General features: G+C 34.4%; 2 protein-coding genes across 4 annotated transcripts in view; one reads left to right on the top strand and one right to left on the bottom strand.

Moving 5' to 3' along the window:
- ANGPTL1 (angiopoietin like 1) overlaps window positions 1–14,200 on the bottom strand; it is a 21,221-nt gene extending 7,021 nt beyond the window's left edge. The window contains exons 1-2 of one of the 2 annotated variants that reach the window (XM_025389620.1): window positions 13,546–14,200; window positions 7,751–8,599 (exon numbers count right to left, since the gene is read on the bottom strand). In XM_025389620.1, coding sequence (XP_025245405.1) covers window positions 7,751–8,573 — 823 coding nt within the window. In that variant the 5' untranslated portion in view covers window positions 8,574–8,599; window positions 13,546–14,200. Of the gene's footprint in view, window positions 1–7,750; window positions 8,789–13,545 lie in introns of those variants that run through there. The other variant, XM_025389630.1, reaches the window with a different exon arrangement.
- RALGPS2 (Ral GEF with PH domain and SH3 binding motif 2) overlaps window positions 1–14,649 on the top strand; it is a 187,766-nt gene that overhangs the window by 124,322 nt on the left and 48,795 nt on the right. The gene's annotated exons all lie outside the window — the stretch shown is intronic.

Below are 14,649 nucleotides of genomic sequence, written 5' to 3'. Positions count from 1 at the left end.
AATTTATTTATTATTATTATACTGTAAGTTGTAGGGTACATGTGCATAACGTGCAGGTTTGTTACATATGTATACTTGTGCCTTGTTGGTGTGCTGCACCCATCAACTCGTCATTTACATCAGGTATAACTCCCAATGCAATCCCTCCCCCCGCCCCCCTCCCCATGATAGGCCCCGGTGTGTGATGTTCCCCTTCCCGAGTCCAAGTGAACTTCTTATGTGGGAGTGAGATGGAAGGAAAAGTGAATTATGACTCCCAGGTTCATTCTTAGATTATTTCATGTAATGCAGGTAGTATATTTGTTTACTTACAGTATTCATAGACAAGGACTTTATCTTTCAGTGTGTATTCACAGTTTGAGCCCCCTTAGAAATTCAGATACGTAGTTACAAAACTACGTGATTCCTAGTAGGCGTGGTTCCCAGAATTCCCTTAATTCTGCATTATTCTTTCAAGAAATGTCCTTTCTGCATCTACTATAGGCTAAGGACTGTTTTAGGCTCAAGGGATAAAGAAACAACCTTAGAGTCAAGTGCAGGGTGGGAGAAGTCGCAAGAAAGAGAGAATTCCACTATAATATGACAAGTACTTTGATGGAGTTATGTAGGGCATGTGGTAGCAAAGTCTAAGAACTAGCTGAGATCTCTAAGGAGCATCGCTCTTACTTTAAAACCTGTTAGTATTATAGTTAATGCACACATGAAAGTAGTTTTGTTACAACATATAAATATTTATCTCATTTTATAAATTTGCATATTCTGTAAATGTTATCTTTGTATTGCTTATTCTATGAATATCATTTTCATAAATGTTTACTATGCATTCATTTGAGTATAGTTTTGACAGTTTACATTTAAGTATATATTCAGAGGTTGGACTTTTATTAGATTATTTGCTTTGCTGCAGAATATTTAGAAACATCAGTGTTCTGAATGTTGACAGAATATTTGTCAAGTATCATTTGTTCCATAGAGCTATACTCATTTTCTGCTATTTAATAGACATTCAGCTGTTTAAAGCCAAATGGAGAGCTCTGAGTTTTCTGAATCCAGCTTTGATTTGATAAGACTTCAATTATGCAAATTTAAGATTACCTTCAGCTTTAATTTTCAACCCATTTTTTGCAGTGGGCTTTGTGTTTACAGTTGGATATCTGCTAGACTCAGGAAAATGTAGCTGAAGTTCTTTTCCAGAACATATGAATAAAATTTAGCAGTGCATAAAGCTACTTTTTTCTCCTCAGTAAAGATATTAAATATCAGAATTCAATATTTATTTGTATTTATAAACATACCATTAACCTGTCCTAGTCCAGTGTATGTTGTTGATCCTAGCAGAAATATTTTCTCATTATTACTTGCAAATCCTATTTACTTTCTGCCCTAAAATTAGACTTATCTATTGTCCCTATCTTAAATGTTTTCACTGCTTTTTCTGTACCATAAAAAACATTGCTTGATAGAAATTGTTAAATGACAAATAGAAAATTTTAAGCTTTATTCTTGAGAAGCCAGATTTAGTTTAAAGGTTTGCACATTTTCAGAAATAAATTGATCGATATGTGAATCAGGAATTTGTTCATGGTGATTCAAAAGGTATAAAGTGGAATTACCTTTCTTTTAAACTAAGCGTAGTATTAACTTTTTTTTGCAAGAGTCTTCTCAAAGCAGGCAACTGGAATTCTGTACATTGAATTTGAAGAACCAGTCTCTCTGTTCCTCAGTTTATGTGAGGATTAAAGTTTACATAGGGCTAATGAAACCATATTAATACCTCTGATTTATAGAAAGAAAAATGTTGACCAGTCATGCCACATTATTTCCCAAGACGTATTTATTAAGAACCCATATCTTGAATAGAACAGTGAGTTAAAAAAGAAAAAAGGATTTCATACTTTGAATAGCAGCTTTACTGGGAGCCATCTGTAACATATGTGTTCTTTTTCTGTAAAAAGAACTTTTTAATTATAAAATTACAAAGAGAATCCTTTTTGTGACAAGAGAAACAGTAAACCAATTCAGAGCTTTCAAATTATTGGTTACCAAGTAGGATCTTTTGAGAGGTAAACTTTTCAGTTGGGTTGTGCATTAACTTTCAGATAAATATATTCAACATTTCTAGAGTGGGACGTTTGAGACAAATACTTTCTAAAGTGACAGTAGGGTCTTTCTGTAATAATATGAATTACCTAATTTATTAATCTGTATGTTTAAACTGTATTTAGCAAACCAAACTTTTATTTTTTTAATTATTAAAGAATTTATCAATTATTTTCTCATAACTGGCTAATACAGTCATTTTCCAACAGCACCTTGGCTTAACTAGTTTTTTTGTTTTGTTTGTTTTGTATTAAATGTTAGTATAAGTATTCCACTGAAACCAATTATACCTAAAAGGTGTGTTAAGAAGCATTATAAATAATTTGAAAAATGTAAATATTTGGTGATTTAAAATAACCCTACCACTAAAAAGCATATTTTTAGTTTCTAATGACTACTTTCCAAGTATAACTTTTTTTGTTTGTTTGTTTGTTTGTTTGTTTTTGAGACGGAGTCTCACTCTGTCGCCAGGTTGGAGTGCAGTGTCGTGATCTCGGCTCACTGCAACCTCCGCCTCCCAAGTTCAAGTGATTCTCCTGCCTCAGCCTCCCAAGTAGCTGGGATTACAGGCGCCCGCCACTACAAAGTTTTAATTTTTTAAGCTTACCATTTATGTCCTCATAAACCTAATATGACAAGGAAAGACACATAAAGGGAAGTGTATAACATATGTAATAATTAACGGTGGTCAAACCATGCCAGATCATACACAAAACACTTCTACCTGCACCCCCTCGTTTAATCATCACAACAATTTATTTACAAAAGAGGCAACTGAACCCCAGAAAGCTTTGCCAGAATCAAAGTTTACTGATATTCAGATCTATGCTTTTACACATGGTGAAGGAACTTTCTCCACTCAGCTCTCCTACAAAGAATAAACTTATTTTTATAAATATGCTATTTGTAAAAGAGTAATGTTTTATTTTATAAAAGACTAACCCAAAATGCAGGCACCAAATAACATTAACAGTTAAGAATTTCATTGATTGCAGCTTGTCAGGCTGATTATTACATGCTCAAACATTTTGTTTTTAAGGTAGAGAAGAAGGTAATGTGTTTGAAAAATGTTTTTTATCTAAATACTATGTTTTATAAATTCATGGGTTTTTTTGAGGTAGATTTTTCTTATAACCATTTTTAAAGAAAATAAAAGATGGTCATAACACCTTTTATAAAATGTGATATGCATAATAATTTACCATCTTCACCATTTTTAAATGTACAGTTTATTGGCATTAAGAACATTTATATTATACAGCCATCACCACCATCCTTCTCCAGAACTCTTCATCTTGCAAAACTGTAACTGTTAACCATTAAACAACTCCCCATTCACCCTCCCCATAACCTCTGGCAACCACAATTCTACTTTCTGTCTATGAATTTGACCACTCTTAAGTACTTCATATAAGTAGAATCATACAGTGTTTATCTTTTGTAACTGGCTAAACACCTCTTAAAATATACATTGTTGTTTATTTTCACCTTATGCACGTAGAGACTTTAGAATGACCACGTACCTACATGTAAAGTACAGTAATAGGAATTTCTTGGTGCCAGAGCATACATAAGTACACCAGTAACCATCCATCTTTACCCTTTTTGTGCAAGCACCTTAACAGCCTGAGACATCTTTTTCCAGAGAGACGTAAAAATAACATAAGTGAATAATTGAGCACATTATGTAAAGAAAATAGCTAGCCTATTTGTTGTTGCTTGTAGTAATTTAACTTAGTAAGAATCACACAATATTAGAATTTGAAAAGGATATTAGAATAATCCAGTCCAGCACTCTCATTGGACACATGAGAAAACACAAACTGGCAGTGACTTACCCAAGGTTACATAACAAAGGTAATGGTGGAACCAGTGGTTCTTAATTCCATGCTCTTTCCCTTATGTGTTCATTAATGTACTAATTAGTGTAGTAATTCTTATGGTGTAGCAAATTATGCCTTTGAATTTAAGAGATCAACATTTATAGAGTAAAATAAGTAAAAAGTTAATGTTTACATAAAACAAATAATGAATAACAGAAAAAAGTTACATGCCCTTAATTTCTGCATTAAAGAAAGGTTTATTGGGGATAAGTTCACCATTTTTTCATTAAAACAAAATGTGTTTAAGAGGACTTTTGACATACTAAATCCGTAACATGAGGTTTAATTCTGTAGCATTAGTGGGTTTTTTTTGTACTAATGCTCAGTGTATAATAAAACATAGAATTGGTATGTTTCATTTTGTATAAACATTTTCTTAGAAAAGTTTGTCAGTGTTTAAAAATGTGAATAATGATTTCTGCTAGAATTGGTTATGCCATCCACTCAAGCTTCAGGGATCACGTAGAATACTCCTTGGCAGTTGTCTTCATACTTACGTAATCGTATACTTCATCAGTTAAAAAAAATTCACACAGCTCAATTATGTTTGTTTATAACTTATGTATACAAACTACTGATAAATTATATAAAAGCTTACATAAAACAAAATTTTTTAAAGGATATCAAAAGCAATTTTCTGTTTTTCATTTCTGTACCCAGTGGATCACTTAATACACCGCATTTTCCTTTGGAAATCAAAGGGGTTGAGGTTTGTTTGTTTGTTGTTGTTGTTGTTGTTGTTTGAGTCTCACTCTGTCGCCCAGGCTGGAGTGCAGTGGTACGATCTCAGCTCACTACAACCTCCGCCCCCCAGGTTCAAGTGATTCTCCTGCCTCAGCCTCCTGAATAGCCGGGATTACAGGCACGCGCCACCACGCCAAACTAATTTTTGTATTTTTTGTAGAGACAGGGTTTCACCATGTTGGCCAGGATGGTCTCAAACTCGTGACCTCAAGTGATCCCATCTGCTTCAGCCTCCCAAAGTATTGAGATTACAGGCATGAGCCACCATGCCCAGCGAGGATATTAATAATGATCATTATTTACCTAATTTAATGATACTCTGGCCTATTGCTACTGTAACTTAGAACAGTATAACATGAACAAATCCAGTATGATATAACATATTACTTTCATGAGGGTCTTTGGAATGACAATTTTAAGAAGCTCTATAAAAATGTTACCAAATCAGCTAACACATATTTAGCAACTGCAGATAAGTATGAGATAAGACACAGTAACCATCTACCAGGAAGGAGCTTATAATATAGTTGAAAAGCATCTTAGTTAGATGTATGCTGAGTGTATGTAAAGATAACTGATAATTCAAGAGGGACTATACATAATATCTTACATGTGTTACAGAGAGTAGAGGTGTTCATGGAGAGGAACAATCACTTCAAACCTGTGGGAGTCAACAAGGGCCTCAAGGAGGAGTTGCATTTTATTTATTTGGTTGGTTGGATGGATGGATGGTTGGTTTGGCTTGAGCCTTATTCTTTGAGTAGGCAGAAAGCTTGGAAAATATTTAGGGGAAAATGAGTGGATTTATTTTATTGGAACAGATGGTTTTTGTGAAGGAAACTAGTGGAAGGTCCACTAGGAAAGTAGGCTTGAGTCTTTAGGAGGACATTATACTTAGCCAGACTAAGCAAATTGGACTTTTTGTGTTTGCAGAAAGCAGATATGTAAGTAGTTTAAGAAGATGGATCTGCTGGCAATGTAAATATATTTTGATGGAGAGAGAAAACAGAGTTACACCAGTTGGCAAGCTATTATACAGTTCATAGTAAGAACTAACATTTGAGTGCCAGGCACTGTTCTAAGCACTCTTCAATTGTTAAATCTTACGAGGTAAATACTGTTATTCCCATTTCACAGGTAAGGAAATTGAGGCACAGATAATTTTCTTTCCCCGAAGATCACACAGCTGGTAGCCTATGGAGTCTCTGCCTTCTGGCTGCTGCTGTGGATCATTTGAATGTAAACGAGAGTTCCGGCTCTGAATAGAAATGAGGGACATGCACACAGGAGACCAAAAAGGAGACCTGGGTAGAATTCAGTGGCCTATGTATGGGGCAGCTGGGGAAGTGTCAAAGATGAGCCAACCTCATTTGGAAAGGGGTGACAACATTAACCAAAACAGAGATGTTGAGATCAAGTGGTGAAAAGACAGTTAACTATCTTCCAGAAGCATTCAGACCAACAAGTAGACAGACGTATCAATAACTAACTTCAATGTAATATCATATAGAAAACATGTTTAAGAAATAGTCAGTGATTTGGGGAAAGAGCCACCTAGGTATGTTTGTTTGAATCTGGGAAGTCATAACATCAAAGGTATTATTTGAGTTAAGCCTTGAGATCTGCTAAATTGACAGATAAGCTGAAAGAAGGTGTTTCAATAAAGAGTAGCATTTGAGGTAATGGTGAAATATCCAAATGCTAACATCTAGCTTTGGTTAAATCAGGAGGGAGAGCTCCATTCAGGAATCATCTGAGCAGTGGTGATACTTGAAGCCAAATATTCTAAAGTAGAGTATCTTGAAGAAAGACTTTAAGGCATAGAAGGAAGAAGATGCCAGTGAAGGACCTAAAGAAATAGGAAGGAAGGAAGAATATTAAAATGGAGAAGGCCAGGAAAGCAGGGCTGTGAACAGCCAAGTGGTATTCACTGACAGAGATGAAACCACTTCGTGATATATTTCTTTCTAGTTTTATTCTTTGTTTTTATTGTTATTGTTTAAAATTATTTCATAGTATGTGTTTTATGACCTGCCTTTTCAATGAGTGAATGAGCTGCAATTTATTTACTCATTGCTTTGGGGCATTTGGGTTTTCCCTTCCACTCTTAGGAAGCAAATCAGCTTGTAAAGGATTCTGGGGAATGAGTTATAAGAAAATGGATACAAGTGTAAAATAAATATCAGAAAGTTAGCAGTGGGTTTAGTAAACTGAAACAAAGATGAATTATTCATCTTTGCTTTCTGGACAGCTAGATCAGTGACTGATGTTGAATGCATGAAGAGAGAAAGAAATGAAATTTAAAAGTGGAGTTTGGAATCATGCATGATCAATGCAATAGTTTTTTTTATAGTAATGAACATTTATGTTTCTTAGTATACGCAGTACTAATTGTTTAGCCTTGGAAATAGGAGCGATACCTTTTCTTCTTGAGGCTGAGGGCAAGAGGTATGGCTTTTGTACAGATGCTTTCAAGATAAGAAAGAACAAAACTCAGGACCTGATTAGACTTACTCAGTATGGTAGTAGATGAGTCATCTGCTGAGAGTGAAGATAATGAGGTGTGATTACAGCTTGAAGAGAGTGAAAGCAAAATTTTACGTGTTTCTTTTGAAGAAGATGATGGTACAAGCAGCAGGAGGTAAATAAAAGAATTGTTGGGTAGCAGCGACGACCCAGCTAGAAGCTGATAGGATGGTTATGGCGCACAGGAGTGGTTCGGAGGGGAACATGGATTTATTCAAGAATAGTAGCCCCTCAATTATAAGAATTTGGATGGAAGACTGTTTTTTTTCACAGAGTACACTAAGTTTTTATAACCTTCTAGAAATTCAGAGCTGGAAGAGGAGATGTATTTAAGTTCAATTCTTGATTATATTAATAAAAAACAAAAATAGAAATTTTAATGTACATGTATAATAACATCACAAAATGAAGAATAAGCATTTATTATGAGCATTGTCTGATAAAGCATAAAAATATTAACCTCATACTCCCACGTTTTACAGTAAGAGGTTACTCACCTTCATTGATGAAAGTTACCGGTGGTATCTTGAAAGGGCTTTTGGTGGGAGAAGTTGCCAGATCAGGTGGCGGCATTAAATCTCTGGGATAACCTGGATCCCTCTGAATCTCGTTACCTCCCAGCAGACCAGGAGTATACTGATGGCTGTTAGGAATATGTTGTGGCACCACCTGGACAAGTGGGGGAGACACATGGGTGTCTTGTCGGGAAAATATCCTCAAGCACTGTTCTTCCAACAAAGTGATCATCACAGATTGGTTATTGACAAGATCTGTCAAGGAAGCATATTTCACCTCTAGTTCCCTGTACCTTGTTGCCATCTTCAACATTTCTGTGGTGACATTGAGGATTTTGTTTTCCAATTGGGAAAGTTCAAGTGAATTATCCCTCTTACGGATAATCTCATGTAATAGTTGCATGTAGAGTTGAGTAACACGAGAGTTCATGTTACGGCTTTCCTTTCTCAGCAGCTTTACCTCATTCACAATGTTTCCATCTACATCCACCACCAGTTGCAGAACATCTATCTCCCGCTTCTGCCTGGAGAGCACATCCTTCAGGTTTTCAAGGTCCATCCTGGTGATCATGTCTTTAATGGTACTTGCATCTTGCCCTTTGGTGTTGACACAGATTGGCCCTGTTATTCTTTGTTCAGGTACCAGGAATGTGTATGCACATTTCTTTGCTTCCTCTTTACCATCTGTGGCGCGAGGGTACCTTCTCTGGTTTATTTTTTTAATTTTGAATTGTCCACCTCTGCAACGTCCAACGTCCACTAGTAGGAAGAATAGCACACCTAGGGTCCAGGTAAAAGCCTTCATTTTGAAATGAGGTTGTAAAATGATGTCTTTTGAGAAACAAATCAGTGAAGGGGAAAAAGCAAAAAGAATTCATGTTAATCTACATTAAAGTCAGTAATATTAAAAACTATCTGAGGGAAAACTGAATATTGGTGTTAATAAATTAGGCTAGAATTAACTTTATTAATTTCTTAATTTTAATATTAAGTTGTAGTACTTTGGCATTTGTTTAAAAATTAGGTTTCAGAGAATAGCTCTTTCAGCTATCACCTTATTGTAATGCTTTTTGTTCCCCAGTTTATTGAGCAGATTTTGGTCAGTGTCCACTCTGTGCGAAGGTACATTGCTAGTGCTGTTGAGGCTTTTGAGACCCTGATAAGATAGCTTTCTTACCTTTAAAAAGCTCACTACCTTAAGACTATGAAAATGGTACACAGTGTTTGTAAGGCATTAATTAAAACATTCTTGTCTAACCAGTATTACAATTACCAGGTGACTTTACTAGCCAATGTTTTAGATTCATACCATGCAATTCCAATTAAATTGGTCCTCTGTAATAAATTATGTCTTCTTCATTAAAATGTTCAATAAAGTTAAAGATTTTAGACAAATCTAAACCCAGATAGTTTTAGCATCGTATGCTTTTTATTTTTATAGCATCTCCTTTTGGGATTAGTGACAGGTTTTAGAATGATAGAATGCTCATAGTCATTGTGGGTAATTATATTTCCTGAACCATAATTATATGTACTCTAAGCTTACAGATGATTCAGCAGATTTGTTCTTCTAACAGAAGTTCTACTGAACTGTATTTTAGTACAATGTTAGTAATTTTCTACATGCATTACCAAGGAAAGAAACATATCTGTAATTGAATATGAATGTCAGAGTTGGAAACGCCTTAGAGACCCTGTCATTCAAGAACCTCTTTGTACTCTGCATGTTGAAGGCTAAGGCCACACAAGGATTAGAACTAGGTCTAGATCGGGTTCTCTGGCCCATAGTCAGTATTTATAGCAGCAGCACATATACTAAAATATGTGCTTGGAATGTTTCGTTTTTGCTGTAGCAGATGAGAAATACTTCTTTATAGTACAAATTCTTCTGAGGTAACAGTTTCAAGAGCCAATACTTTTTCCTTTCTCTTTAGTTACCTCCCACAAAAGTAGCAGCAGTAGAATGGGTAAGGTATGTTCACTCCATCAGATCTACTAACGAGCTGGTCTATTACAGGCCACCTTTTCACTCTTGCGAATTTGATACCTATCTGCCATTTTTGAAGGATGGCAGTGGATACCCTAAGACAGAGCTTTTCTGTCCAAATTTCCACATAAGTACCTGTTTCTTGATTTAAGAAACCAACTCCTAAGTCGTTTATGCCTGTTATTAATAACAACACAACAATAACAGTAATTAACGTTTATTGAGTGCTTGTTCAGTGTTAGGCACTGTTTTAAGCCATTTTCATGTTTTACTTATCACCACAACCCTATGAAATAGATTATTATGATCCCCACTTTCAGATGGAAAACTTGGCATCCAAAAGTTAAGCACCTTATTATCAAGAGTCACACAGGTTCATAGTGATGGAGCGAGAATTTGAATCCCGGCTGTGGACTTCCGAGTTCATGTTTTCAAACCCTTATATTTATGTAGCTTAACACATGTTAACTATTTGCATTTACAACACTGAAGTAATGCTGTATCATTTTATAAAGGAGTAAAATCCTTGAGAAGCTAAATCACTCAAATGGGATTCAAACCTTCTACTCCTAACTTTTCTAAACCTGTGATTTTTACCCTAGTCATATCATAACCACAGAGGAGTCTTAAGTTTATGTTTCTTGTTTTTCACAGCCTTTTCCTGGTTTATATCCATTTTCATTGACTGGTTACTTAATTATACAAAAGTGTTTATGGATAATTTTTGGTAGAATTTGTGTCCAAGTTCTGCCAAATCATTTTTTACATCTCAGACTTTTCTGCTGCAGTGCCTTTCCCTCCATATGTACTCTGTCAGCTGGTAGTTATATATCTAACCTATGATTATGGACCCCTCCCGAAAACAAAGGTCATGTCAATGAAATATAGACTCTTCTGCTATCGTCATGAAGACTACTGCTACTTTCACTTTCTAAAACCATGTTCTTTTGTTTTTGGTATTTTTCAGTTGAATAGTGTCTTCAAAATGGGTAGATAATGAAAATAAGGCAAATATGGATGGAGTATGGAGAATTATTATTATTTTACCAACAAGAGAGGGAATGAAAACAAAAGATAGGGAGGCCATAACAATCTGTATTTCTATCGAGGCCTTCTTTTGCTGACTGATAGCCAAAGCACACGTGGGTTTTTTTTTTTAGCTTTTTATGTTTTCATAACTTGCTTTCTGACGTATATAGAAAATTTAGACAGAAACAGTCTCTATTTTATTTTTAAAAATAGACTTTTACTATATATGTTACCTATACCAAAAACCGATAAAATATTTATTATATCTCCAGATTCGTGGAATTTAGATATGGGTTATTTTAAAAACTAGGGACAAGAAAACAAAAGCCGTCATACTCCTGGGCACATATATATAATTTTTCCTATATATTTAATTTAACTTACCTACTGCTAAAGTCCATTCGTTTTAATACTAGAATGGAAACTCTTAGATCATAAAATTATTTTACTTAAATAATATTTGCTATGAAATAAACTACCAAAGCAGAGAGAATGCAGGAAGTAATATAAAACTCTAAAACAAATAGAATTTTATTAGTAATATTCTGATTGAACAGCTCGTATTAATACCAGACACAGATTTTTATAGAACAGCTAAAAGTGCATCATCCAAGACTGCTGTTAGGACTTAGCATCAGTATTGTCATTGAAGAACAAAAAACACCAAAATGCTAATCTAAATTAAAATAAAAGCAGCTTCCTTGTGTGTATTCTGCCTTGGCTCATTGTGGTTCCTATAAGATTAAATCATAAGATAAATCACTGTTTACCACAAGAAAAAGTGATCTAAATTAGCATTTAAAGGAGGCAACTAAAAGTTTATTTTTTAAATAAATACAATTTTTTTAATAATACAAAAATATTGGCTTCACTGTCACTTAAAGCAGGGCAAAGAGCCACATTTCTTAAGTAGTAGACTAGCTACGTCAGGAGTAAAGAACTGGTTTTAAAAATACATTTACTGTTATGTTTTCTAAAAACATTCTCTTATTTAATATTTTCTCACATATGTTCTGTTTTGAAGCGAAAGATCCATAAATCTGTGTTACCTCATAAAACTTGCTGTATATGTTAAAATTTTCCTAGGCCCCAAGAGAATGTTATAAATTAGTTATAGAATACTTATGTTTAAATCTAAGTCTTTACTTAGTTATTTTTAAAAGAGAAAAAAAGGTCTTCTATGCATTGGGTTAATTTTATTAGTAACATTTCTCTTCATAGTTGCTATATTGCCAGCTAGTAGAGAGAAGAAACGAAAGTCAAGATTTGCCTCCTTTCAGATGGTAAACTCATAGAGGCATTTAACTGGCTGTGTCATGCACTGAAAACAACATGAGGCAACGAAGTTAAATTTATGAAGCATTCAGGATATGTTAGATAAAGAATTTCTAGATTGTGAAATATGTTCTGGGAAGAGACTTGAAAACAATCTGATCGCCTGGATATATTTAAGAAAAGGATAAATAGTTATCTGTGTGATTTGGGGTTCAGATTAAATGCTTGCCTTAAGACAGTGTCAGTAAGAACTGAGGCTTAATGAAGTCCTGCACTTTCCATAGCACGTAACAATAAAAAAGAGAGATGACAGTATTTCAGATCCACTATTGCTTGGGAATTTTGTTAGAATTTCTTGTAAAATGTGTGTTTAACAGAAATCCTGCCAGTATTTACAGTTTTAAATCTTTAAGGAAAGGACACGAAAGCAAAGTTGGAAAAACTTTTAGCTTTACCATTATTTGCTTGTTCAAGATTCTTAACCATTAATATCTTTAATTTTTATAAGGCCAAAGGAGCCCCAAATCTAACAAACGTAAGTGTCTTTGGTTTAAGGCATACTATTGGTAACGAGTAATGTTATCTTTAATAGTTTTTATAATGCATGTAAAAAAAGCTCCCAGATAGAATATTGAAGGAAACCTCTTATGTGTGCTTAACAAAATTATTTCTATCTAAAAATATTACATATTTCTAGCCTTTTAGTCATGTATTTAATTAATTACATCTTCTGGGTTCTTATTTTCTATTGTTAATACTGACTACTTACATAATGCTTTTATGTGTATATCAATAACTTCGCTTTTCCAAGTAATTCCATTTGTAGCAAGTTAATTTCTGTCATCCAAATTAAATTACTGTTACATGTAAGCCTGGAAAGCTATTTAAAATTTTGAGTTGGAACAAGAAATGCCATAGATTACTCTTAAATCTGTACAAGAATTTCTGCTTAATATTTGGTTATACTGTAATTGAGATTTTGTTGCAAAGACTTTCAACTATTTTTATATCTTAGCTTTGTTTTATGACTACACTCTGAGAAATCCAACAGTTCATGTATGTCTTCAGCACACACACTGTAGCTGCAGGAAGAGAAACTAATTGCGTTCATGACTATTTAGTTTGTATTCCTTTGTTTTTAATCATTGTGCTATAAACCTTATACATTTAATCTGTTACTTGTTAAAATGTCTTTCTACTGTCACTAAAGCACTTGTTTTCAGAAACCCAGCATGGGATGCATGTATCAGTCTGTAATCATATACACTAAATATCATTAAATTGAACCTCAAATAATGCATTAACCATCGCACAGTACTTAATGTTTTTATGTCAAGTTGCAAGATAAAACCTTTTTCAGATAAGATAAACTAGTACATTCTAAAGGTCTTTGTTTGGTAAAAGATTCTGAAATTTCTACTACAAATATAAAATAGTTATGCATTTACTATACATAATATTTATAAATGAAAGAAATATTAAATACCTTTTTGTATCTGTTGATACAGTGAATCCAGAAACTTGCTGCCCTTATTCTTGATTTTAAAAATCAGTGTAGAAGTTTGTTCATCTGTGACTTTAATGGCAGCTGCATTTTTGTTTTGAACCGTTGAATCCAAGCTGTAAGAAGGAACTTCTTTTTCCTTTTACAATACTAATCAATTGAATTTGACGAGCCACCTGTGTAATTTTAAGTAGTATAGTAGAAGTTCGGGTCTGTGGGCCGTCTTTAATCCAGCAGTGAAAGCGTTGTGGCTTTGCTCTGTCTGCCACATGGAGAAATGCAGTAACCAGCTGCAGCTGACCCAGATTGTATATACAGTACCCCTGAATAGTGATTCCCTCTTTCTCAGTAGACTCAAGTTCAGCCCACATATTACATCACCAAAAATTGCTGGAGACTGGGGGCGGGAATCTCCTCCTTAGGATTTCCTCTTTGTAGCCTTAAATAGGGGGGTGGGATCAGCAGGAGGTTGAATAGTTTCAAACAAGGAGAGATTGTGTGCAGGTTGAAGGAAGGGCACCATCTGGAAACAAACTATCATAGTTCAGCGGGCAATTATAAAACAAACATTTTAGTCTGCTGGCCAGAGATCTTTTAAGTTGAATACCGAAAAAAAATAGTGCTCAACTTCACTTAGAAATAGTTGCAGGCTGATGAGTTTGGTTTTTGTTAACAAAGAACAAGAGCTAGACTTTGTCAGGAGGCAGCCACCTAAGTAATGTAATACTCTTTATAGCCTAGAAGAATTTGTAAACATTTTACTTATTAAGTTGCTAATGAAGGTTTTAAACTTACAAGAAACTTGATGTTGTTATAGTATGTTATGTCTTACTGTGTAATGTATCTTAAGATGAAACAGCTTTTATATATTATTACCAAACATGAGTGAAATTCTTTCAGATACTTAATACTTTTAAATATTAAAATTCTGATGTTACATAATGTCATATCCTCCTATTCTACAAAATGACCTCTCTTCTCTGTATAAGGTCATTCTTATTAATTGATGTGGTGTGGTTTAAAAACAAACATAACCCTGAACTGAGTAAAAAACAGGGAAGCTCTGACTCTCCACTAGCTATGTGA

This window comes from Theropithecus gelada, chromosome 1 (genome assembly GCF_003255815.1).
Source record: "Theropithecus gelada isolate Dixy chromosome 1, Tgel_1.0, whole genome shotgun sequence".
NCBI lineage: Eukaryota > Metazoa > Chordata > Mammalia > Primates > Cercopithecidae > Theropithecus > Theropithecus gelada.
This window is presented reverse-complemented; position numbering and strand designations above follow the sequence as displayed.